This window comes from Astatotilapia calliptera, chromosome 11 (assembly GCF_964374335.1).
Source record: "Astatotilapia calliptera chromosome 11, fAstCal68.1, whole genome shotgun sequence".
Lineage (NCBI taxonomy): Eukaryota > Metazoa > Chordata > Actinopteri > Cichliformes > Cichlidae > Astatotilapia > Astatotilapia calliptera.
Genome location: NC_137432.1, coordinates 16,180,614 through 16,207,448, shown reverse-complemented (window position 1 = coordinate 16,207,448; position 26,835 = coordinate 16,180,614). Strand labels below are relative to the sequence as shown.

At 42.0% G+C, this 26,835-nt stretch overlaps 1 protein-coding gene across 2 annotated transcripts; it reads left to right on the top strand.

The window, feature by feature from the left end:
- Nucleotides 1–6,276: 6,276 nt before the first annotated feature.
- Nucleotides 6,277–24,940, top strand: macf1b (microtubule actin crosslinking factor 1b). 2 transcript variants are annotated; one of them, XM_026183406.2, is made up of 40 exons: nt 6,277–6,914; nt 9,911–10,647; nt 10,826–10,873; nt 11,009–11,179; nt 11,715–11,881; nt 11,967–12,126; nt 12,238–12,322; nt 12,601–12,845; nt 13,432–13,551; nt 13,680–13,787; nt 13,881–14,099; nt 14,412–14,615; nt 14,693–14,924; nt 15,041–15,267; nt 15,360–15,482; nt 15,567–15,668; nt 15,783–15,884; nt 16,007–16,171; nt 16,364–16,519; nt 16,792–16,989; nt 17,106–17,234; nt 17,342–17,512; nt 17,646–17,801; nt 17,928–18,134; nt 18,253–18,372; nt 18,466–18,635; nt 18,764–18,923; nt 19,227–19,421; nt 19,695–19,820; nt 20,049–20,192; nt 20,387–20,575; nt 20,694–20,808; nt 20,942–21,108; nt 21,269–21,431; nt 21,570–21,724; nt 21,827–21,901; nt 22,060–22,177; nt 23,949–24,094; nt 24,287–24,407; nt 24,551–24,940. In XM_026183406.2, the coding sequence occupies exons 2-40, from the start codon at nt 9,991–9,993 to the stop codon at nt 24,574–24,576; spliced, it is 6,342 nt and encodes a 2,113-aa protein (XP_026039191.2). In that variant the 5' UTR covers nt 6,277–6,914; nt 9,911–9,990; the 3' UTR covers nt 24,577–24,940. The 2 variants fall into 2 exon arrangements, with proteins under 2 accessions (XP_026039191.2, XP_080163972.1); XM_080307846.1 differs by lacking the exons at nt 22,060–22,177; nt 24,287–24,407; nt 24,551–24,940 and having other exon boundaries at nt 23,949–24,087.
- Nucleotides 24,941–26,835: the final 1,895 nt, after the last annotated feature.

The following is a 26,835-nucleotide window of genomic DNA, read 5'->3' as shown; positions in this document are numbered from 1 at the left end:
ACATCCCGTGTACGCTTCACAATCTGCAGAGCAGACATCAAGAGTTACTGGCCGTCCATGACAAAGTACAACAAACAAAAAATGACAAGGAAAAGAAAGTTTGAGAAGGAAAATATGAGGAACTGGAAGAAAAGCATGAGGAAAAGCAATAAAAATTAGAAAAACTGGAGAAAAAGTGTAAAAACCTTGAGGTGCAGCATGAAGAGCTTTTCCAAGAGATGACAAAGCTCACAGCACAGAACAAAGATCTGCAGGAAGTGTGCCTGAAAAAGAAGAAAAAGCACTTCAAGTTTTTCCAGAAGAAAGACTCCGTTGCTTCTACAATTCAGCTGGACAAGAGTTGCCCAACAGGGGCAAATCATACAATAAATGACGCAAATAAATTCACGGTGCTTCAGGGTCTTATTCAATCTCAGTGTTGTTTAGAAAACTCAAAGACACAAGAAAGAAGCATCATTCAGATTAGCCGCATATTAACTTAAAATCTGATGCAGCCGTCCAACACAATCTCAGTCTCCATGTCTTCTCTAGGGAAAATAATTATTTAATCTTCAAAAGGAAACATAGTGAAGCTTTAGTCTGAACCCCAGCGAGAGAAATAAATAAAGGAGTGAAATAAAGGAGTGTCTTTTATCTGTACCATTCCTTTATCATACTGCATCCGACCACAGACCTTTGTCATGGTAATGCTGTTAGTCTGCTGCACTGCTGGTTCCAGTCTGGCCTGAGGGACTTGTTAGTTAGCAGCATGAATAAGGACATCCCTTGGCATCCCCTCCGCCACAATACAGACCCTTCTCCAAAGCAGAGGAGAGAGTTACACACCTGCTCCTTAACACAAAACAAGCAATGAAGCATCTTACTCTGTTTTCCCATGAACTCTCAATTACGCCTTAAGCTTTAAATTGGACACTGTAAATTATGAATGTGATAAAAATCTAAATGGAATTTGTGCATCTGTTTCTTACAGTCCAGAGAAACCTGAACATAGTTGGTAGTAGTATTTTGGCAGTCGTAACAAGTTATTTGCTAACATTGATGCCATGATCAGGCTTTGTGCAGGCAGGATGAGGACCCAAACGCAAACTCACAGAAAAAAAACAGGACTGAACTCAAAATACAGCTTTATTTCTGACAAAAGATAACGGCGATACAAAATAATATGAAACTGAACTGGGAAGTACTAAGGAACTGACTTACAAGGAAACACACGGAGGGGCACACAGTCATGAGGGAGAACACGACACTGAACTGAGGGAGATGTGGACATAAATGCACAGAGGGTAAACGAGGGAAGTGAGAGCACATGGGAAACACAGCTGACACAGATAATCGTAACGAGACAGGGCAGGGGTGAACACAACATGACGCATACTGACGAGAGACTGTCAAAGTAAAACAGGAAGTACACAGAGGTTCAGACAGGAGGAGAGAGCACAGACATAACTGAAAACATGGAATAAACACAAGGAGGGGAAACAAGGGTTCACAGATACATAAAGGGGCACACAGGAGGTAACCAAATAAGGAACATCTTAACTAAACAACCTAGGAACCAAGGCATAAATAGAGAACAAAATACAAAACACACAAAAACTAAGAATACTGGGCCAACATGGCCCAGGACCATGACAACTGAGCACAACCAGAGATATGCAAGTGTAAAAAATTGTTTTTTTAAATGGATTAATACTTCTTTGGGAACACCACAGCAGATCATTCTCTACCTCTTTTTACTCTGTCCGACTCACAGGATGGTTAATCTGAACTGCATGCTTATCTGAACTTGTAAGTTATAGAACTAATTAAGTGGCAAAATTTCCAATCTGTTTAACAAGACAGAAACTGAATGTAATTTCATACACTTCTCCGTCCACTTTGCCTTACCTGCACTTTTTCTCATCTCTCTTCTGAACCTATAATGCCACTTTAAGAGCAAGTTGATTAACGTGTTAATGAAATTATTAGCACAATCGCTGCACTTTCTACATTTCTCTTTACATATATCACCGTAGAAATAATTTTACCCACTACACTAGCACTTTAAAAATGAAAACGCATCAGAGAGGCTGAAAACCGCAGTTGCAGCGATGGTAATTTCAACTTTCCTTTTGTACGGTGGCAGAACAAAATGTGACTGACACGTCAAAGTGACAACGCTTTGTCAATAAAGGTTAAGGTCAAAAGTTCTTCTCTCCATCACCCCCCCCCTCCCCCCGCCCCCAGTCCATGCTGATGAGATAAAGACACTTTGTGTTTTAAAGGTCTCTGGTTTAGCTCAGACTTTGGCAGATTCTGCATCCCAACTAAACCCCGTGAGGACGACTTCAAAACAACAAAACAAACTCAGGAAAGGCAGTGAAAGATCAGAACCTATTATCCGCGCCTCTCTGTCCCTGACAGCTTGCAAACAGTAACCCTCCTCTGACGCTGTCATAACCTTTAGGAAAGACGAGGCTTGTTGCCGAAAAGGCAAACGGATAATCCATTAGGCTCAGATGGCCGTGAAGTAAATTTGTTTATTTTAACTTGAATCTTATTTTGAAAACAATTTGATGTTCTTTTTGTTCTCGTAGCGCATCTAATTCATTTTCATCTTAATGCACTTTGGGTAATCTCGTCCATTACAGACTTTTTGTCCACAGCAGTATGGGGTCTCTTCTTTTACTGCCCATGCTTTCCTGTTCTCAGTATAAAATGCAGACTTATGGCTTTAAATTTTCTCCTCCTGGCAGCGATTGAATCAAATGCATACTTGATGATGTGGCTGAACTCCTCTATCCTCGAGTGGCTGAATCCTTCTCTCACCCACGGGTGTGATTTCCAGTATCCAGGCAGCCCAGTAGGGCCCAAGCAACCCAGCAGGAAAACCCATCAGCTTTTCATCCACTTTTCTTGGAAAGGACCTCTTTGGTGATAAATGACAGTGTGTGTGTGCTGAATAGTGCTTCTGGTTTGACCCTCAAAAGGGACCTTCTCTTTTTTTCATTTCTTGTGAAGAGGGCTAATTACCATGTTCTGTAGAAGAGCTATTGAGGTCTTATTTAATTTGAAGGCAGCAGAGAGGATGAGATAGGGGAGGAGGGGGGAAAACAAGCCTGTAAAATTAATCTTTTCTCTCAGGTCCTTTGGCACACGGGATCTGTGATCAAATTTAGGCTCCCACTGGACACTAATTTGATATCACATTAATTTGGGCTTTAATCAATTTTCAAACCTGTGTCCACTCCATTATCACATGCATTTTGGGAATCTGGATTCGGCAGAAGGAAAAATGAGATGATTTCACTACAGTTTCACCAGCTTATTGCATCATTGCATAGCTCAAAGTGCCAGCTGCTCTTTAACCACACCAGCCTTCTTTTTGAGAACTATTTGAAGCTCTATGTGCACCTACTGTGAAATGGAGAGGGGAGATTTTGGCAAAGTATTTAATTAGTACTGAGGGGACTGGAGGATGGTGAAAGCAGGGATCAGGTGTCATGGATTTACAACAATGTCTTCCTGGCAAAGTAGTGCCCCTTTACTGCCAGCTCCTTTCAGAAAAGAAGAAAGGGGGGACGGGGAATGTGGGACTTACTTTCTCATTAAGCAGCTAAAGACAAAAGCTCTCAAAGTGACCTAAGGAAACAGCTATCAATGAATGTGTGGATCTTTTACTGCTAAACCGTTAGCTAAAGGTGTTCATGGTATGTGACTGCTTTCTGTATTACTGTACATTTCCAGGGGTGTGTAATACAGAAAGCCTTTTGTCCTATAAGACAAGACAGCGAAGCTTTGAATCTGCACTGGAGTGTTCAGAGGTTAAATAACTTGACCTTCAGAGGTCATTCTATTCAATTAAGCCACTCTCTCACTGGCCACAGTGACAGGCTTTTTTCCCCCAGTTTTTTCCCTCTATGACATCGTCTACTTCTTTCCTTTTTTTCCAAACACCAGTTGCATAAATTTAAGTTGTAGAGGGCTGGGGGTCAGAAGTGGGGCACTGTTGTAGGAGTTGAGGATCACCGAAAACCTGAAACACATTCAAAGCAGATTAAACAGCCTATTTTTACCATCACAAGACTCTTCATGTGTCATTAACACAGGAAGGTCTTGAATGCTGTTGAGCACAATAGAACAATGACTGTTTAACCAAAATTTCACTATGAAAGATTTTAGAAACAGAACATAGCTGTGTTAGCTGTCAGAAGACAGAGGGACAGAATCCTACTGTTAGCTCAACCTCACCACATCCACTTTTAATAGACCCAACAGAGCAGTTTCACATTATATGTTTTAATGGCACGTTTTAGGTTATTTACCCATGGGGTCGCCACAGTGGATGGCTCTCCCTGTTTCATTTACCACAGATTTTACACCGGATGCCCTTCCTGATGCAATCCTCCCATTTATCTGGGCTTTGGGACCAGCACTACGAGTAGACTAGCTTGTGACACTCCCCATATCCTGGCTATGTGGCTCCTTCCGGTCTTGAATCAGGAACATATTATTACTGTATATGTTGTAGTAATGCTATCAAACAGCTTATATACTACCAACTATTGGTCAGTCCATGCTACATCTCACAAGATATTTCTAAAGATATTCGTTACCTCCATTAATATGGATGAATCCTCATGGTGATTTTCATACTTTTGCGTTGGGTCCAGATGACCTTTTTTTGGTTTTTGGTTTTGTTGGGGTATTTAATAAATACTGAATTAATTTAGGAAAAAGAAAATAGTGATTGCACCTGGGTTGATTGACAAAGTCAGAAATATTTCCAGCAGCTACAATAATTGTTAGTTATCATGGTTATTAGCATGTTAAATAAAGGCTAAGATGCTGAAGCTGTTAGCATATGATAACATTTAGCAGAAATTAACATTATTTAGACCGCTGGTTTGACTCTAGACCAGTTTTGTGTTGTCTGGTGTTTAGTCTAAAGTGAAAGTAGATTATCAAAAACGGTAATCTTGGGCCGGGCAATGTGTTTCATTTTAAAGGGATGAAAAAAGTATATTGCTTATTTTAATCGATTGTAACTCTTTGTTAACGGAGTTACGTTGTCGCTCTGAGACACAAACTGAATAAACCAGGACTCGGCGCACATTTCATGCAAACAAAGTTTACAGTGACAGCTTCCAAGACATTTCTACTCACGTGTAACGCAGTAGGCACTTCACACGAGAACAATTGATATCGATTTTATGATATAAGTACCTGTTCAGTGAATGCACATTAACATTCCTGCTGCTGTTAAGATATTGCAGTTCATGGCAACACTGGCTGAGAAGTGTGGCTTAGGCAGCAGGCTGAGTGGCAGGTATCTACATGTACGACTGAGTGGATGTGTACAGGCGAGACAGAGTGAAAAAGAGTGTGTGTGCAAGGTGCATGCATGTGTGCATTTGGAGAATTAGTCAGTTGTTTGATTGTTTGGTTGGCTGGAGAAAGATAGAAGGAAAAATGATAAAGAGGGCAGAGCTTGGCCTTGTTACTAAGGTACTTGCATAAATGCATGTGTTTATGTATCCCGCTTTCACATCATTTCCAGACATTTTTTGGCGTTACTTATGGCATTGGTCATGTTTGAAGCAATACCAGAAATGTGTTAAAACATGGTTGCCCAGATTATTCACCTTAAATGATAAGGATGTATTTTTGTAATGGCGTTGGCATACATAATGCTTGGTGTATTGCATTTCTAAGGCAAATATTGTGACTTCCTTAAATGGGGCATGATAGAATTCCACCATAGGGGTCTTTCCTTGCTTTCCCATGCCAAAAGCATAGAAAAGACTCTGTATTATCTTCCCGTTGCTCTCTATTTTGTGTTTGCTTCCAGCCTCTTTGTTTACAGGGTTGAGTTGCAGTGGCTGGAAGTGAGTTGAAAAGTAATCTGAGATGTTTTACAGTAATTAGTTGTCCTCGTTGCTGCTGTGGAGACTGCTGTACTGCCTCAGAATGGGGAATCGGGGACTGCAAGGGGGTTGGGGTGAATGTGTAAGTGGGTGGATGGCAGGGTGGGTGTGGGTCCCTTCTTTTGTAGCCTGCACTACTCTCCCTCGCCGTCGAGAGAGGGAATGGGCCGAGGCAGCTGTCACTTACCATGTGAATGTTTCAAGGGCGACCCAGGGGTCTTTAGAAAACTCTCCTTTTTTTTGCCCCCCACCCCATTTTTCATGAAGAAGCAGCATGGAGTTTCTGAGCCACAGTCGGACCCAGAGGAGGGGCTTTGTTGGATGAGAAGGGGGAGAGTGAGAGAGAAAAAATAAGCCTGGGGAAGGTAAAGGGGGCACTTTGCTGCCAGGCTGCCCGGTACAGGAGCAACCTGAGCATCAGCAGCACTGGTGGGAATAGCGCTGCCACGCCGTTATATGGAACTGGCACAATTTGACCTCAATGTGAAAACTGCTCTTGGCTGGGAACTGTGGGAGTTCAACTGAGCCGTTGGAATACATTGTCTCCATCTGGGCGCACTATCCCATCGGTGGCGTTAACAAGGAAAGAATTCCTCCATCGCAGCTCCCATAACAAAGAAGAAAGGGAGAGGAGCAGAGCTGGTGGGAGGAGAAGTGAAGTGACGGGAGGGGAAGGGTGCACTGTGAAGGGAGAGGAGGGCATTGTTTGCCTGTGACTGTGGGCAACGGAAAAGCATGAGTTATCAGGACATGTGTGAGTGTGTTTAGAAAGTGTGTTTGTATGCGAGCATGTGTGAATGAGTGCACTTGATTGAGTGTGAGCTGGAGGGAGCATGCATGTGTATGCATTCGGGGAGCCTTCAGTTCAGGATGTTGGAGGTGGGAGGCCATTCAAGGGATGCTCAAACAAAGCTGGATTTTTTTTCTATCTTTGTCTTCTTTTTGAACGGTGATTGAGGAGTAGCTGGATTCCTTTACTCATGCTGTTGGGCTCGACTGTGCTTCGGGGTAAGTGTAATTCACGTAAGCTTCTAACCGCCAAAACTGCCACTAAGTCAGGGCTGGCCTAGAGAGACTTTGGTTTTGCACTTTGCCGGTCAGGGATTAAACGAAGAGGTCGTAGCAGTGAGAGATCCAACTGAAGGATTTTCTGCATTTACTCAGTTCAAGAGGCAATAAAATATTCCAAAGCATCAATATGAATGGATCATTCAAATGTAAGTACATAAGTGTATTTTATTTAGTTCAGCTATATATTCTTTGTGAACATTTTCTCAATTCCTTGTATGGAGACATGCCCCTTTTACAACAGCTACAACTAGCACATTGTATTTTATATAGTAGTGCTGTATTGCACATTTAGAGGACAGTGTGCAACCTTGTACATTATCCACCCTAAAATGTTATGAGTCTCATGGGTGAATGCACAGCTGCCATCCCTGAGTAGGGACCACTACAATGATTACTACTTCAGGACCTCCCTCAACAGAAACCAGCACACAACAGTGACACAACATTAAGGCTCTACTGTTCTGATTGATGATTATTGTTCGCCACTAATTACCAGTCCACTCGTATCGAGCTTATTACACCAAATCAGTGTATAAATATGATGAAAAACATACAATACAAATATCCTCTATATGGTATTTTAGATGCTCATAATGCATACACACATATAAATGAATATTGCTAATTTTGATGTTCGTGCTTTTATACTATATACAAGTCCCTATACTATAGTCATAATCCAATTCATCAGGAAATGGACTGCGGTCGTGTATCATAAATCACAGCTGAGAGCAGAGAAAGGGCCATTTGAATTAAGGGCCATTTTAAAGGTGGTTAAGTGATGGGATGGTTAGGTCAATATCAGTTATATAGTAGAGTGGCTCTCTGGTTGCCTGGCTCCCTTTCATCTACCATTGTGCAAAAAGGTGAGAGGTGTATATCAGATCCAGGGATGCTGAGAAGGGATTCTTTCATGAAATAATGTAGGTCACTGTGTTAGTACATGTCCTCCTTAAAAACTGAATGATTATTGGGTTTTTTTTTCACTCTATATCAGGTCTAAGGGGTCAAGGCAACATAATGAGAATAAGAGTACATAAGCCTGTGTATTTCAAACAGAATCTCCTTTTTACTGTAGCATGTGATGAAAGTGGTCCTCAGCATATCCTCACACAGTGTGCTGTGAGATCACTGTAAGAGCAGCCGTGTAGTTTAGTAAATGACCACACATGTGGTGCGGTAACCAGAGAAGGCACACCCTCTCTGCTGAATTGTTAACCCATATGGACAGAGCCACAGACACTCTCTCGCTTCCTCGGGAGACTGCTGGGCAGTGATCTGGCCTAACTGGGTAATCATTGATCTTCAGGCTGGGGCTTTGTCTGGGCACTACTCTCTGATCTGACTGTGTACTCCCCTGTGGTTTCTTAACTGCATCATCTGCTCAGCAGAAACATGCATGATGTAGGTAATTGCTAGCTTAATGCACATGGAGGCATCATACCAACATAGGTCATATTTAGATTCCCATCCAGTTAAACACTGTCAGATTTCATCTTACTACAGTGATCAAGCATATGTAACCTTAGCTCCTTTATGGGTGTGCCAATTTGAATGAAACTTTTCATAAACATCGTCACACATACAGCTATATATATATAATAAATAAGAATTGAGTCAAACAAAAAAGGAGAACCAAATGAAGGACTTTAAAAAGCCCGCCTAAGGCAGATCTGATTTAAATTTGTTTTGTATATTGACAGTAGAGAGACGTTCTCCTTGGCTGTAGACTTTTTTGTCTAAGAAGCTGCAAAAATAAAGAAGCTGCATCTACAGGCTATTATTTTAGCAATCGATTATGGGTGTAATATACAGAATAACTGTCTATCTTTATAGCACTGTGCATCCACATCCTCCGCATTCTCAGTAGTTTGAGGAGCCAACATCCCAATTTCCTCTTTGATGACCCATAGAGGCCCCCCACAGATCTTTAGTCACCGAGCATGACCTGAAATGACCTGTAATAATTCTGAATGGACCAGTCCAATCATGACTCAGAGGAGGACCTAACTTCAACAGCACCCCTCCCTGTGCTATCCTGATGGGCTCACCTCAGCTCCACTAGACCGAGATAATTACTCTCACCTTTAACCTTCCTGTTAAAACAATGAAGGCTCTGAGCTGAGGGACAGGCAGACAGGCTAACACCGTAAACTGTCACTCATGTAGTAATTTTGATCAGGTTAGATGGTGATCAGATCATTTTTGTATTCAGAATTCTGCAGTAGTAGTGTGGTAATAGGAGAGAGTCAGGCTTTAGTTTTCCATAAAGGTCACCAGCTATCAGTCTGTGTAATAACAGTGTATACTGTAAGGTATGCTACTGATTGGTGTCTGTTACACCAACAACTCCCCCACTACTCTCATGCCGCTTAGTTTTCCTGCACCTCCTCTTGTTGTCACCCTCTAGAAAGGCGATGTCTGCGTGTTAATGGCTGTCATATTTGATCAGATCCTTAGCGGCTTTCCCAGGACTGGTCCAGGCTGAGTTACAGAAAGCGCTGGCTGATTGCCACTGCTTTTTCTGTGCCAGGCTCAACAGTGGGATCCTCGACAAGCCTGTCACATTGATTTCTAAGCCCAGAATATTTCGGTTGGTGATGTGACATAGAGGGGAGTGCGTGTGTTTGCGGGTGTTTATGTGAAATCTAGACAAAGGGATGGGGAGTATCCTGGCCAAGTATCTCTGATGCATTTTCCTATGGTCCTTCAGTGCCAAGAAAAGGGCAACACTGGCAAAGAAATGTAGCAAATGGAGAATGTGAGACACTGATTTACTTTATTTGTTAGCAGTTTTCTGGACGTGTAAGCTATGCAAGGAGTAACTCGTGCCTTTGAAACTGGGAAGCTATGCTTTTAAAATAAGTATTATTTTGTAGATTCACAAACTGAGCAATTATTCATTGCATGATGACCCCCTTGTCTTATTTTAGGTAGCTGAAGAAACTCCCGCATGCATGGCCGCTGGCCCTTACCTGACCTATTACCTCATTAGCCACTGGGCTGAAGGATTATGGGCAACCTCATCAGCCGGCCCAGCTGCCTGGGCCAGAAGTCCAAGCATGTCAGGTCAGATGAGGACTTTCTGAAGGAGTGCTACCAACGAAGAAAAGAGTGGCAGCCCGCAGAGCAACATGGGGAGACCAAAAAGGAAGAGACTATCAAAGACAAAGCCAACGATGATGCGAGCAAGGAAAGAGAGGTGGAGAGTTACAAGGAACCCCAGGAAATTGATCTTAAAAGGGAGCAGGGAGCTGAAACTCCCATTTCAGATAAACCCCTTCACAGCTCTCCTGCGTCAACAATCAGGAGTACCAGTACTCTAGAAAATGCTTGGCAAGGCAGCCCGTCTCCCATAAAAACTTCTCGAAATGGCACCTTGACAAGGAGGACAGTGCCTCCTGAGTTCGCCAGATCACCTCTGGCTCACCCAGAGAAAACCGCTGCAGAGAGGAGGGCCAGCTTCCAGAGGAGAGACTCTAGAGAAGGAAGCCCCTGGTCCTGGAAGAATGTGGCATCACGTGAGGTCACAGAAGTGACAGAGGTGACAGAGACAACTGTAACAGAAATTGTGGAAGTGACAGAGTATCCACCAGGAGATAAAGGAGGGAACCCGATTGTCACCAGAACCGTGAGAGTCTTGAATGGTGTCGCGGAGGAACTTGCAGAGGTTGAAAACAACACGACTCTCAAATATGAGAAGTTGTATCTGGTTTTCTTTTCACTCTTTCCATTATTCTTTCTATCCTAGAACTCTCTCTGTCTGTACAGGCAATATGTTTTTTGGGTATTTCTATATCAAAATTTTTATGAATTGACAAAACACTAGGATTGTCTTTACTTTGCAGCTCCAAAGTTCAAGCTCAGATCAGGATCCCACCCTGGATAAATGGAGGGTAGGTTTTACCCATATCATATTTCTGTTGTAGTTAAGCCGATTATATTTCAGGTGAAACAACCTTGTTTTAAAGAAAACATTTTTTATTCACAGTTAAGAAATTGATACTGATATGTTGTGGTCTTTTGTCAAGGGAACAAGATCTGCCTTGGCACTAAAGGATGTTTCTACAGATTCTGAAACATTTCTCCAAAACCTGGAAGCTTTGCTTAAATGGGTCAAAGAAATAGAGGAGCTCACAGCAAATCAGAAACCCCCATCATCAGAGGTGAAAGTGGTGAAAGCACAGCTCCAAGAACAAAAGGTTTGTTACGTTCAACATTGCATCATAGTTTCATGTTTCCACTGAGTTCTGCAGTGGGCAAAAAGAATTACCTATAGGAAGATGTCCTGAATCCATGGAAAATGCTCTAGTGCTTCCGTTTTAAGGTAAATCTGCTCTATTCAGCAGTGAATGGGTGGTGTTTATCACCACAATGAGCTTCAGTAAGTCTTTGTCTACATGTCCTGAGGGCATATAAAAGCAGGGAAGTCTCTCACCTTTCAGCGGCAGTCACACCCATTGTGCGCTCTTTGGAGGAGGTGAAACCTGTCTGGTTCTTGATAATGTAGGTTTGTGAAACAGGACTCCCCCCTCACTGACTGGCACAAAAACAGGAAGAAAAAAAACAAAAAAAGCAAAAATAAAAGGGGAGGCGGATTTAAGAAATATTAACAGGTGCAAGCAATGTCGTGTCTCAGAAATCGTACATAAAATGTTAAGAATAGGTTTTCTGTATTAATAGTGTTTGTGATTCCACATAATATCACTTCACCTGAGATATTCAGCTGTTTCACAGCTCTTGCAGCGTCTCCTAACAGACCGGAGGCGTAGTATGACCTCCATGATGTCAGAAGGCACTCAGCTGGTGGAGGCCCATGTGGGAGAAGAAGGGGAGCAAGTAAAGGTCAAACTATCCACTCTTAATCAGAAGTGGGAGGCCTTACAACAGGAAGCAGAACAAAGGTGAACCACTTTTACTATCAATATTGATTTGACAAGACTGCATCACGAGACAAACATCACTCACTGATTACGGGGACTTTCGTAGGAGGGCAAGCCTGGAGCTCATCCTTCCCAGGGCCCAGCTGTTCCAGGAAGGAGTGGACAGCTTGCAGCAATGGCTCATATCTATGGAACAGACTCTAGCTGAACTTCGAAATGCAGAAAGAGTAATGCTGCATCTCACAGAGGCCTCCGACCGGGCCAAGGTTAGAAATCTAAAGCGAATGGACTGCCATGCAAAGTAAAGGTGGATTGTATTGTTTAAATAGAAGAATAGATTTTACAATACATTTTAAACACTTTTTTTCTTCCTTCAGGCTGTTGTTGAAGAAATTCAAGTTAAAACTGCAGAACTAGGGAAAATACAGAAGTCAGGTCATGAGCTAATGGAAGCATTATCAGGTAATGTTTACATACATCTTTAAATTAGTTATTGTAGATGGATATATTAATAATAGAAGTTCTGCCCATGTCTGTCCCTTGTCGCTTGTTTGATAACTCCTTGATTAATCAACACTATTATATGAGAAGACTGAGATGTGATCTACCACTCGTTCAAACAACTTCAAACCAAACACTGCACTTCCTTGCATCCTCAGCAGTACACCTGCCAAGTGTGATGCTGGTGGTTATTTTGATGAATGGCTACTGTGTAAATCTGGATTTACCTTTTCTTTCAGAGGAGGAAGCCCAGCAAGTACAGGAGAAGATGGATGCTTTGCGTATTCGTTGCTCTGTGCTGAGTCTGAGCAGTCTGGACGTGCTGCAGAGACTGGAACAAGCGCTTGAGGCCTCCAGTCGTTGTACCTCCAGCCAAGAGGACCTCCACCTGTGGCTGGGTCGCATTGAGCGGGAGCTCTTGGGGGCAGCAGGGGCACAGACTCATGCTGGAGATGCAGTACTATGTGCAGCTGAGAGACAAAGGGTAATGTTTACACATAATTAAAGGTTTTTAGGGTTTATACAAGGAAATACCACTTGATCGCCATTGAAAAGTGGAAGTGCAAAGCTAATGTAATATGTGGAGAAAAAAAAACATTTTCACAGGACTCTGTAAAAGTAATGTGAAGAACTAAGTACGCCACCAAATTCAAAAGAGCCATCTAAGCAGCAATAAAGTAATTGCTTCTGTATGACTTCATCAATCTGTCATATTATTGTGGAGCTGGGGTTGGCATTTCATTTTCCCAAGAAGAAACTGGGACTGTCTGTTGTAGGTTTCTTGACGTTCTTGGGATTGTTGTCTTGTCACCTGATCTAATTTTGACCAAGCATTAGCTGCCGTCAAGTCAGTGTTGTTGTAGGACAGTCTTGCTCTAATTGCACTTTCATGAACTTTAAGATTTAACTGAGACCTGAAGACTCTGAGAGAAAGCCATTAGGTTTTGTGTAATTTCTTTATTGTCACATGGTGTTTTTTACTTAAGATGTTGGAAGCCTTCAGAACATATCTATTTGTATTTGAATGATAATTGTTTTGTTTATGTGACAATACTGTGTATTTTTAACAGTTGGAAAAAGCAGTGGTAAAGGAGATAGCTTGGTTCAAAGATACAGCAGCCAAACTTGAGAAGCTGAAAACTATTGATCTTGATCCAGAGCTCATCGCAGAACAGGTCTATGAGCAAAAGGTCAGGACACACACACACAGACACGATATATTATACAGTACATGCTACAGTTTTATAAGTCCATCAATAGGAATGTTTGGTAACTGATTTTAACTTGATTTTAACTTGATATAATGTTACCTGTACAGATTTTAGCAGTTGAGATTCTACAACATCGGTTCAATATTGAGAAGATGGTAAAAATCACTGAAATCTTGATGACATACAGCGATGAAGGGGAAACTGGCGATCTTCGGGTACACTCTCAACTAAAATTTCATCAATGAAGCAAACACATACATGACTCGGGAGGTTTGAATGTATTTTTTCCACTGTTGCATCTCCTGCAGACCCCAATTGAGGCTTTACAAGAACAATGCAACACCACCTCAGCTACCAATTCCCACGTGGTCCTGCAGCTTGAGCATGCTCAGTCACTCCTCCATCAATTCTCTGAGGGCTTTGCTGAGGTTTCACCGTGGCTTGAAGAAACTCAGACCCTGATTGGCCAGCTGTCCCTCACCACAATTAGCTATGAGGCATTTCGGGAACAACAGGACCTTTTACAGGTAAAGAAACCTGCTTTCCCATATCAGAGTGCCAGCTTTTCTCTTCTTTCGTCACCCTTTTTGTGCTGGTGAACAATGAAGTCCTTTCAGACTTTATAGCCACTGCCACTATTTTTCTCTGGGTAAATGTGCTAATCTGTTAAACCATAGTTCATTAATGTAATTTACTTCATGACAGGTCTGTTGTGTCAGGCCTGTCACTGCAAGTGACACAAAGGGATTTTTTGTCCTTTCCCTGTTCATTTCAAATGCTTTCTGGTAAATAAAGTGCTCTCTGCATTGTTAAACTTTTTTTTTCTCTCTTGTGCTTAGGGTCTTCGGGAATCTATAGCCGAACATAGACCTTTGATTGCACGTTTATGCTCTCTGGCAAAACGCCTGTCAGAACTAAACTCCATTCAGGGGGATCAGTTCTGCCGCAAGGCCACAGAGGCTGAGGAGCAGCATAGAGCTATTAGAGACCGCGTGAGAGAGACTGCCAATCTACTGGAGGAGTCCTTGCCTCGATTCACTCAGGTAAGAATCCTTGTTTGGAAATGTTCACCAGTTTGTCCTATACTGGTTCACAGCTTAATGTTTTCTTATTCCTCTAGCTGAACGAGAGGATGACTCTTATCAAAGAGAGTCTACACCGCCTGCTCAGTCGCATACAGACACCCACCTTACTTCAAGGTCTCACGCCAAGAATCCAAGAGCAGCTGCAGGACAACAAGCAAACCTTGGCTGAGTTGTCCAAACTTGTGTTAGGCCTCAGCAGCGTCAAAACACAGGCAGATGAACTACTGGCTAACACTCGGGCTGCCGGGGATGGATCAATCAGCACAGGTGACCATATTCTCAGATCTCCTGAAAACACACAAAACCACAAGCTGCAATGTTTTTAATTATGTGGAAAAGTTTAAATTCTAAGCAGTTTGCTTGCCATATCCTTGTGATCCCAGCAATTCAAGAGCGAGTGTCCAGCTTGTCCCTGCTTTGGGATGAGACACATAATCAAGCTAAAGAGAGGGAAACCTGGCTGCTCAAACTCTTGGACCTTGCCGTTAAATACTGGAGCGATGTCGGCGATGTCACAGCTGCTCTTAATGATGCTCAGCAGGCGGTTTTGGATCTCAATGCTAGTCGAACAGACTCTGAAACAATACGTCAGAGCCTTGAAACCATGCAGGTTGGTCTGGAGACTTTAAAAGGAAGCGTGCGTGAAGAACCCATATTGTTAGAAAGACATGTTGTAACTTTTTCCATCTTTTCAAAATATAGACTCTCAGGGAGGATATAGACAGTTTGCAGGGAGATCTGGACAGTCTTGGCGTTCTGGGAATGGAGCTGATGTCAGCATGCGGGGATACTGACAAACCAGATGTCACAAAGAGCCTAGATGAAGTATGAAACATATCTGAAAGTAATTTTTTTCAGCTGATTAAACTGTGCACTGACATAAAACCATATATTTTTGCTGGCTTAAAGCTCTATTGCACGTGGAACAACTTAAGCAAACTATGGAATGAATGTCACAAAAAGCTGGAGGACTCCTTGCAGATGGCACTGCATTATCAAGATACCATGCAGGTATGTGTCCAAGTGCAATACAAAACCATTTATATGGTATGCATAAATTTATAATAACATACATGTCATTATCACAGCTATATTAAATAACACACCACATCTTTTTACTATCAGGGACTGTTTGAGTGGTTGAAATCAGCTGAGCTGAGTTCTGCAGAGGAGTTCGTGGTAGGAACTGACTTGGAGTCAGTCAAAGAACAGCTATGTGACCTCAAGGTGGGTTCATTCTCCATACTGCCCTAGAACCTGCAATTACATTCATTCATAACGGCACCTTTGCCTATTAAAAGTAATGTGTTCTCTTGGTATATGTTTGCGTACGGTATCCCTTGTTTTAGGAATTGAAGCGGGAACTTTACCAAAAGAAGATTGAGATAGAAAGTCTGAACCATCGGTTTGTGTGTCGGCTGTCTCCAGGCTCAGAGCGTCCAGGCTCAATCTCGCCACTGTGTGACTTCAGACAGCGCTGGGACAGTCTGGAGTCAGAGACTGTCAACAGACAGGTAAGAAGATGACAGCAGGTAGAGTGATGCAATGCTAATGCTAATGTGGCTATTAGCTGCTATATCTGCTGTGCCACAACTTCAAAAGACATTTTACTGAAACAAAGGTGAGCTAGCCTGTAATAAATGTGTAAAAATGATCTGTTTCCAATGTTTCTAATGATATATACTATCCACTCATTATGTTTACAGCATCAGTTAGAGTGTGCTCTGCTGGGTCTCGGTCAGTTCCAAAACACACTGGATGAGCTGCACACTTGGCTTTCCAGGACCACTGAACAACTGCAGGGCAGCCAGCCAATCAGCATTGACCTGCAGGCATGTGAAATAGAGCTGGCTAAACACAAGGTTGGTGGTGGCCTTAATAAATACAGATATACTGTGACTAACATTTCAATCCAGCCTTTCAGTAGGCTACTTTGTCAACGCTGGAAACTTTGTGTGTGTATGTGTGTGTCTTGTTTATTGTATGCTTACACACCACCTATCTGAGTCATCTTATAAGAGTCAGAAATAACTAACACCAGAAAACACTTAGCCCAAAACAATCCAAGCAATACATTGCGGAAATACTATACATATGCATTAATCTCTTCCCTCCTCCTTTTTCCTTCTCAAAGGTGTTGCGGAATGATGTTATGTCTCATGTTCGCACAGTGGAATCCCTCAACAATGCAGGCAGGGGGCTGCTGGAGGTTGGGTCCGCAGAAGGTCCACATGGTCTGCAATCTCGATTGGAGCATCTCAATGAAAGCTGGGAGTTTGTCCGCTGTGAGACTGAACGAAGGCAGCTGGAATTAGAGAACAGACTGAGTCAGGTGAAGACAGAATTATATTGTTACACTGGATCAGAAGTCTTTTTGATTGTAAAACACGATTCAGTTTATTTATAACAAATGTTGATGCACGATATATGTATATTGTGTTGGCACAGGTGCAAGATGTTACAATGGAGATTCAGGACCTTTTACAGTGGTTGGAGAATACAGAACTGAGACTGTCCTCTTCTAAAACCATGTGGGGCATGCCGGACTCTGCAAGTGAAAGGCTCAATGCCCACTTGGTGAGGCTGATTAGAGTTTAAAATTAAAAATGTCAACTATAATCCTGGAAACATACATGTGAAGATATTGGTTCTAATTCTTTGGCTCTCCTGACTTGATGTGACAGGAGTTGTGTAATGAGATGGAGTCAAAGCTCCACACCTATACAGATGTGAAGAATGCCATTCACAGGATGCTGGAGAGCAGCGGTGTTGTGCGGGGATCGAGCACCGAACACAGCTTGTCGATTCTTGAACAGAAATGGGCGTCTGTTTACAGCAAAGTCCAGGAGCGAAAGGTCCTTTAATGTAGCACAGTCAACACGCTGCCTCTTTGAGATTTGTTTTCAGTTCCAGTGTGTTTTATTTAGTGTGTTTTATTGCAAATACATGTTATTACAGTAAATCAGAGTGTAGGACTTTTTTCTACAGGCACAGCTCACAGAGGGACTCAATTTGGCCAAGGAGTTTCACAGCAGTGTCCAGGAGCTACTCACTAAGATGAGCAAGTGTGAAGAGTCTATGGGGAACCTGCCAGCTCCTAGCTTTGTTCTGGACACAGTTTGTGCACAGCTGCACAGTCACAGAGTAGGTTTTATTTATTTATTTTTTTAAATACCTGTTGTATTTTTGTTTTTATTGCTTCCAATCCAGAGATCTAAACCCTGTAATATGTATTGGCTTTTCATTTATGAAATGCTTTTATCTATACAGACACTGGTGAATGAGGTAAACAATTATGGAGAGAAGAAGACCACAGTGGAGAATGCAGGCCTCAGACTAACTGAGCTCAGCAGAAAGGACGACTGTGATGTTATTCATAACCTAATCATGACCGTCCAGGATCGATACAAAAAGTTACAGCAGCGGACTTCAGAAAGAGGAAGGATGCTGGAGGATGTTAAAAAGAATGCCAAGCAGGTATATTTCATCTCTAATATACAGAGATATGTAACCTTGATCTTTCTCACGCGTGTATATGAATATAATGTGCCACACCCACGGAGAGCTTTGTATAAAATGTTTCTATCTCATTCAGTTTAATGAATCTTGGCGCCTCCTGGTGGACTGGATGACAGAAGTCGAACAGACATTAGACACACATAAGGAGATTGCGGTGTCCCACGAAGAGATTAAGCAACAATTGACAGAGCAAAAGGTACATTATAAACATGGTGATATGCTGTATGTGTGTAAGCACCTTTGCTGTTCACTTATGTGTCACTCATTTGCCGATCGCTCTTGTAATTAGGAGTTCCAGAAACTACTGAGATCAAAGAGGCCCATGTACGAGGCAACACTGAAGAGCGGTCGCAGTCTGCATGAAAGAGCTCAAACCTCCCACGATAGGCAGCATCTGGAGAACTTAATGGCTGAACTCAAAGACACATGGGACACCATCAGTGGCAAGTCCATGGAGAGGTACAGAACTGTATACCGTATACAACTGAATTTCTACCAATAAATGAGCCAAACATTCACATTAATACAGATAAATAACCAAAAAAAAAAGTGTACTCAAAGTGTTTGTGTTTTCTGTTTTCTTTTAGGCAACACAAGCTAGAGGAAGCACTGCTGTTCTCAGGAAGATTCACTGATGCTCTGCAGGCACTGAACGACTGGCTGTATAGAGCAGAACCCCAACTGGCTGAAGACGTACCTGTTGGTGGAGACAAAGACATGGTCAACAATCTCATAGACAAACACAAGGTACCCACAAATACAGTTTGGAAAAAATCAGCCTTTGCAACCAACCCACAGGACTTATTCTAATGTTTTCATTCTAAATGCAGTGTTATTCATTTCCTCATTTTCATATTAGAGGGTGTAATGCAGTCTTGTACATGAAGTGTTTACTAACAGTTGTATATCACATGTATTATTAATGTATATACGTACAATTAATGTTAAGTGCTACTTGTTGTACTCTGAATTTGCAGCTCATTCTTCACAGTCCTTCCTCATGAGTAAAATAAAATAGTTGGTTTTAGCCTTTTTTTCTCTTTCTCTCAGGCCTTCCAGAAGGAGTTGGGAAAGCGAGCCGGATGCATTAGGACCCTGAAGCGCTCTGTGAGAGATCTGACCAGGAGCAGCACGGCCGACGCTCACTGGCTGCAGGAGCAGATGGATGAACTAGAGGGCCGCTGGGAAGCTGTGTGCAAACTGTCAGTCAGCAAGCAGGACAGGCTGGAGGCTGCGCTTCAGCAGGTGTTGTACACGAATAGTAAAGGCTGTGAGGCTGTCCTGTGTGTGCAACAGCTGTTTTAAAAGTAGAAGCTGGAATTTTGACATTCGGTATTAAATGCTGATTCGACTGTGTCACTTAATCTGTCAAGACATAACCTTTTGCACTGATACTGATAGCTTCTGCACAAAAACTGACAGGTAGTCGTGTTTCTTTAAGTTTTGTCAAAAGTCATGAAAAAACACATGATGTGAAGCACTAATAAGGAGCTAAACTCCCCTCCTCGTTCTTGTTAGGCTGAAAAGTTCGACGGGCTCGTTCATTGTTTCATGGAGCGGCTCACTGAGGCCGAGAGGATCCTAAAATACGGGGTCATACCAGAGGAGGAGGAAGGTCTGCTTTCCTTCCGCAAACAGCATGAGGTCAGTATAAAATTTTGTCACTCCCTGTAGAGAAATTATTTTTTTTCCAGCTTATCAGCTTCCAGTGAGTGCAGAGGACAGACTCTGCTACAGAAGAAGCTGGTGCTGATAAGAGTTTAGTGTTTGGCTGAAGGTCAGTTAAACAAAGCTGTGCTTGAGCGTAGCTGTAAGGACGGCTACCTCGAGCATCAAAAAACTCATCCAAGTCTTTTTATTGCTCCGCCACAGGAGTCGCTGTCTGCCTTGCAGGCTCAGGCAGTGGAGCTTGAGAACATCCAGTGTTTGGGTGAGGAGATTCTTGCCTCCTGCCATCCAGACTCCATAATCACCCTAAAATCGTGGATCAGTGTCACTAAGACACGCTACGAGGAAGTGAGTGCCTTTGTGCCAAAGTAATACACACAAGGTTCTATTTTCCTTTAATTATATTAAAAAACAAATCATTTGATTGTTTAGGTAACTGTTGCTATCAGTCACCAAAATGGCTTGAATGCTGGAAGACATTTTATCAATGTATAAACAGCGAGCTGTGTAATTTTCTCCCCCTCTTTTGTTTTCCGAGTCAGGTTCAGACCTGGGCCCAGCAGCAGGGCCAGAAGATCCAAGCCAGTTTGACAGCACTGGAGACAGAGAGAGAGGAAGTCCAAAGACTGCTGGACTGGATCTCATCAGCAGAGGAAGCCCTCAGCCTCAGAGATCAAGAGCCTCTGCCTGAGGCCACAGAGCATAACCAAAAACTCATTGAGCAACACACAGTATGAGTTCTTTTTCTTTGAGAGCATGAGTTATTTACCATGTTTGCACTGCAAAACCCCCAGTTTTACAACATGCTTACTGTACTTTGTAGTCTCAGTTATGGACTCCTCTCCGCAGGTATTCATGGAGGAGTTAAATAAAAAGTTCCCAGAGGTAGAACATGCCACAAAATCCTGCAAACACAAGAGCATTTCGAAGCAGCAAGTTTCCCCAAGCAAACGGCCCCTCACCAGTAAGCCACTGTGAAAACAGCATTCTGTGCATGCATTCGTAAAGGGTTAAAGGTTGAGTAGCTCACTGCTAATGACCTGTCAAGCACATACAGTATCATTTGACTGAGATGAATGATGACTTTCTTTGTCCAGAGAGAAGGAGCGCTATGAAGTTGCAGCCTGCTATACCAGTCCCCCTGGAGCACCTTGACCCTCAGACCCCACAGCTCAGTCAGCTGGTCAGTGAGTGGCAGAAACTTTGGCTCCTGTCTGTGGCGAGACAAAACCGCTTGGAACAACACCAGCAAATGCTCAAAGAGGTCATTGTGCTTTTTGCAACATAACTGTAATAACGTTGAGAGACTCTGGTACCATTGTAGGTGGCCAAAACAATAAAAATGTTTTTGAAATTATTATTAGGAGAGACATTTTGACATTCAAAGATTTAAAAAGGTTGTGATATTTTGCTGTTTCCCACAGATGGAAGAATTTGCAAACTTTGACTTTAACATTTGGCGAAAGCGTTACATACAGTGGATTAGTCATTTGAAGTCTCGGATCTTGGACGTGTTTCGCAGCATCGACCGGGACCAGGATGGACGGATTAGCCAGAAGGAGTTCATCGATTATGTTCTTGCCTCTAGTGAGACTTTCTAACCTATAATAATCAGTTCATTGCTGATACTAATGTAGCTCTCATTCTGGATTATAGTGCTTTAACTCTTTACGTTAAGATCTGCATGGCTGGTGTTCAAGATAAGGCTTTGTACTCCTTCTGTAGAATTCCCCACAAGCTCTCTAGAGATGAACGCTGTCGCCAACATCTTTGACATGAACAACGACGGTTTCATCGACTACTATGAGTTTGTGAGCGCGCTCCATCCCAGCAGAGATCCCTACAGAAAAACACTGGATGCCGATCAGATCAATGAAGAGGTAAGAAGAGCGTGTTCATAAGGAATAATTAAGAAAAAGTTAAACTAATGTACTCCTTATGAGGTTTTTCAACTCATGCTGTCATTATCCTGCCTTTATTAGGTGAGCCGACAGGTAGCACAGTGTAACTGTCCCAAGAGGTTTCAAGTGGAGCAAATAAGTGCCAACAGATACAGGGTGAGTCAACTGTTAGTCACTGATTCAAAAGATATGCAACTTCATATTTAAAATGCTAAAATCCTCGACCACAGAGGAAATTTATGTCTTACATGGATTTCCTCTGTCCATCAGTACTTGTAACACGGTAATATTATATTATTTAATGTTTGCTCCAGTTTGGAGATTCCCAACAACTGAGGATGGTTCGAATCCTGCGTAGCACATTGATGGTCAGAGTCGGAGGAGGCTGGACTGCTCTGGATGAATTCCTGGTTAAAAATGATCCCTGCAGAGGTTGTAATAGTCATTATTTCCTGCATAACTAAATGCCTTTCTTTCAAAGACAAGCTGTTACAAACCATAAAGGATAAAACATCTCTTAACATTGCTTTTTCAGCTATATCTAGTTGGCCAATAATGGCCTTTTCATTTGACATTCAGGTGAATTAGATTAAAAAGTGAAAGGTGAAACAAACTAATATCAAGAACTGACCAATTCATGTTTAGCACTAAAAAAATCCTTTTGCAATCAAAAAGATCTACATGTAGAGCCATCAAGGCTAAAATCGGGTTAAATCTGGTCAAAAGTAAAGGTCAAATAGATGACTAGATCACAGCTGGCTGTTGACCTCTTATATTTAAAGAAAAAAATGCAAACTTTCTGTTTCTGATGGGCTCCTGTTGTTATTTGTCACATGGTAAGCTGATTAGGACAAGCCTGTGGACATTAAAACATTATTTTTCCCATGTGGAAAGACAGAACGGCAGATTCCAGGTTTGAATCTGTTGGTTATGGAAAGACTTTGTAAAGGTCTTTATGAGGAAGAGTGTATAATTATACATGTCTGTGAAGGTTCTCAGTCATCCAGGTCAGTGTAGTCTAAGGAGCTTGGAAAGAAAAGCGTCTGGACTTCTTTAAGTTGCTTGAAGACGTTTCACCTCTCATCCGAGAAGCTTCTTCAGTTCTAAGGTCAAATGGTGGAGAGTCCCAGATTTAAACCCAGTGGGAGTATCCCCCCAAAGAGGGAAAAAGGACCCCCTGATGATCCTCTAATCACATGAGCCAAGGTGTGAAAACGGGTGTGGGTCACAATCAGCCAGGGTTTCGGGTGAGCTCATTGTGAAACCTGGATCCACCCTATCATGTGATTTCTTGAGGTCAGATGGCCCAGGGTGTGAGTGGGTTCACCCAAAAGACAAAACTCCAAAACACAAACTTAACAATGTGGTGTATGCTGTACAGTGCAGCGAGGAATGCTCAGACCTCTACATTGGAGAGACCAAACATCCACTTCACAAGCGCATGGCACAACATAGAAGAGCCACCTCCACAGGACAAGACTAAGCAGTCCATCTGCATCTAAAGGTCAAAGGTCACTCTTTCAAGGATGCCAATGTTCACATTTTGGACAGAGAGGATAGATGGTTTGAAGGAGGAGTGAAATAAGCCATTTATGTCCACTGTGAGCGACCATCTTTGAACAGAGGCGATGGTTTACGACACCAACTGTCTGCCATCTATAATCCAGTTTTGAGATCCCTCCCCAGACGCCTAAACGCCCACTCACACCCTGGGCCATCTGACCTCAGGAAATCACATGCTAGGGTGGGGCCAGGTTTCATAATGAGCTCACCTGAAACCCTGGCTGATTGTGACCCACACCCGCTTTCACACCTTGGCTCATGTGATTAGGTAGAGGATCATCAGGGGGTCCTTTGTCCCTCTTTGGGGGGAAACTCCCACTGGGTTTAAATCTGGGACTCTCCACCATTTGACGCTTTTCTTTCCAAGCTCCTTAGACTATAATTATACGCATTTTTTTCTTTTCACCCTTCAACCAAATCTCAACATTCTTTAGACATCTTGCAAAGTTGTCTTCAACATATTTTAGCCATCTTTTCACTGAGTTTTTGTTGGGTTGGAGGGGTTGTTAACACAGCGTATGTGAAAAAACTTTAGTCTTATTAATATCTACATGTTGGCTGACTATAATAATAGGTGTATCTATAAATAATGAGAAGTTTTGCCATTTTCTGTAAAATCCCTCTGTTGTGTCTCCAACAGTAAAAGGTCGGACCAACCTGAAGATAAAAGAGAAGTACTTGTCCCCAGCTGGGAGCACCTCTAAAGGTTTGACTGTCAGCAGGTCCAACTCAAGCCTCAGCCTGTACAGCAGTGCCTCTGCCCCCACCAGCCCCATGACACGCAAGGTAAGCTTTAAGCTGTGGGTAAAGCAACTTCCTATCTTTCTAATATTGAAATGAGAGAATTTCCATAACAATGTAGGATCAAGTTGCACCTGTCTACCTCTCAAATGAAGAACAGTAGCAACCAGAAAAAATGTAAATGTATTTTATTATGGAGACATTTATCAGTAATTGGTGTAACATATCTGGCTTTAGGCATTACTTCGTAGGAGTTTCTCAGGTGACCGCTGCATTCGCCCCAGGAGCTCCATAGCTGCTTTGGGGTCTGACCTACAGTTTGCCACAACAGGGGAGGATAACTCTCCATCACCACCAGGTTATTTTTTATTTTTTGCTTGATTTTTTTAGGCAAACTGCTTTCTCGTGCATCCAGTAAAGTTGCAACATTCACTTTTAGAACTTGAGAAACATGTTGTGTTAACCCGATTCTGTCTGTTTTCATTCTTTTGCACCTTCTAGACGAAACTGAGAGGTTGCCCACATGATTATCTCTCCTTCTGAGCACCCTGAGTATGCTGCAGCGCTCGACCCAAACACAGCCTTGAAGCCCCAAAAGAGTGACAAGCAAAAGTTAGGTGCTAGAAGGGGCCTGAAAATAATGGAATCATTCACATTTGACCAGGTGAAAATGAAGGAAAAATACAGGAAAGGTCACCAAAAGTGCTGCTAACAGGCGTGCAGCTTTAGGTAATCTGCGTGAGAAGAATGTCTCAGTGTGGACAATGAGGGGTCAGTCCAGATGCAAGGCAGAGATTTTTTTTGTCCCTTTTTTCCTCATTTCATATATTTGTATCTGATTGCGTAGAGAGTAAGAATTTCTGCATGGATACTTGCTGCATGATAGCCAGAGCATTGCTTTAATCAGAACTGCTTTTATTTTCCAAGCCTGCTAAAGATGAGCTAAAGTCGGACGGTGTCGGGAGATGTCAGTAACGCTCTGTTACTGATTCAAGGTGACATAGTGCTAAGACTCACATATGATGGCACTGAAAGGTGTTGTGTTATCTGACTCTGCTATCAACATCCAAAAAAAATACTCATATACCAAAATCATAACTATATAAAGGGTACAGTATGCCGTCCGTCAGCTTTGTAATATTTTTTTTTGTTTTTATGTCATTCCATGATGAGGATATTGTTGGCAGGGCCACACTTTCTTTTGTCTTTTAATTTTTTTGGACAGCATGTTTTCATATAAATGTATTTTTATTCTTTATTGTAAGGATGCTCTAAACACTGGAGATTGTTTAACGAACAATGCACTGAAGTACGACGGGCCATTGTTGATTTGTAGAGATTCTTTTTCTCAGGACTGGTTGTGTCTTTCGATGTATGTTTCTATGGAACATTACTGTGAACATGTAGATGTGTTTTTTTCTTCATAACACTGTACTTAGAAAAATTTCTTTAGCGCATTTGTCTTTATAAATATGCACTTTTCTGTGTCCAACTACTGTAGATATGTCGTGCTAAGTAAGAGGATGTCTTACATATGATTTATACAAACTATAATTTTAGTTTGGGGTTCATAAAAAAATAATGTTGACAATTTTATGTCATGAGAATGCAGTGGTTGTATATTTAATATTTCTATTAGTTTCTATGCTTTTCTGGCATTTTAAGCAACACAGTATCGTTTTTTTGTTTTGTTTTCTGCCATTCAATCAGTTCAGAAACTCTCACATTTGTTAATTCATTATTCGCCTTCCAAAGATGTTAAAAAGAACATTCAACACTAGTTTCCTTAATAACAACACATGAGCCTGGACATAACAGTATGTATTGTTTCAGCAATAAACAACAAACCACATTTATCTTGAGAAATAATCAACTACAAGTCCACCATCATCATCATCATCATCATCATCCACTGGTAGTGTTGCAAAGCTTTTATTCTGCGGGTTAATGATAGACCAGTTAATACTTTACAATATGTGTAACCACTATGTTTGTAAGTGTCCCTTTGTACTAGATCCACCTGAGGTTGAGTAGCTTCAGTAGCTTATGTCATGGCATTTGGTCTATGCAGTTGTCAACTAAATTTTTTAAAGTCAAAAATGTTTTACGTGATGGAATACATTTTCTCTTTGCCTCGTGTTTGGAGACAGTTGATAATTTACTGTACTGTAAAAAATTACAACAGCCAGATTTCACTTCGATTGCTATGCACCCTGATCTTTCTGTACTGTAAATGTTTCTATACCCAGCACTCATTCTGATGTCTAACTTTAGATGAATGTCACTAATAATTTTACATCCACTTGTATAAAAAATAAAACTTTTGTATAAAAATATGAAATAGTTTGCTATTAATATTATTACATTTGCTAATACTACCAAAATGCCCTCTGTGGAGGAGGCAGAAGACCAACTACAATGGCAGAGGTTACTGGGGTAGTTAAGAAGCTCCGTGGTGCCAAGTTGCCAGGCTAGGATGAGATTCCAAAATCCTGAGATGATAAAGGTTCTGGCCATTGTATGGCTGTCTTGGCTGACACTTGGTTGACGTGGAGGTCTAAGACAATGCCTGTGGAGTGGAGTGGTGGTTGCCATTTACCAAAAAGTGGGTGTGCTTAAATTTTCAGGGTATCAAGATCTTGAAAAAGATTCTCCGGCTGACTGTCAAACCTCGGTCCAGATCTTCAGGAAAAGCACTGCCAGTTCTGTCCAAACAGTGGGCCAGGTCATCACCCTTACAGGACTTTTGGCTGGATCGTATGAGTTTGACCCTCCCTTCAATCATG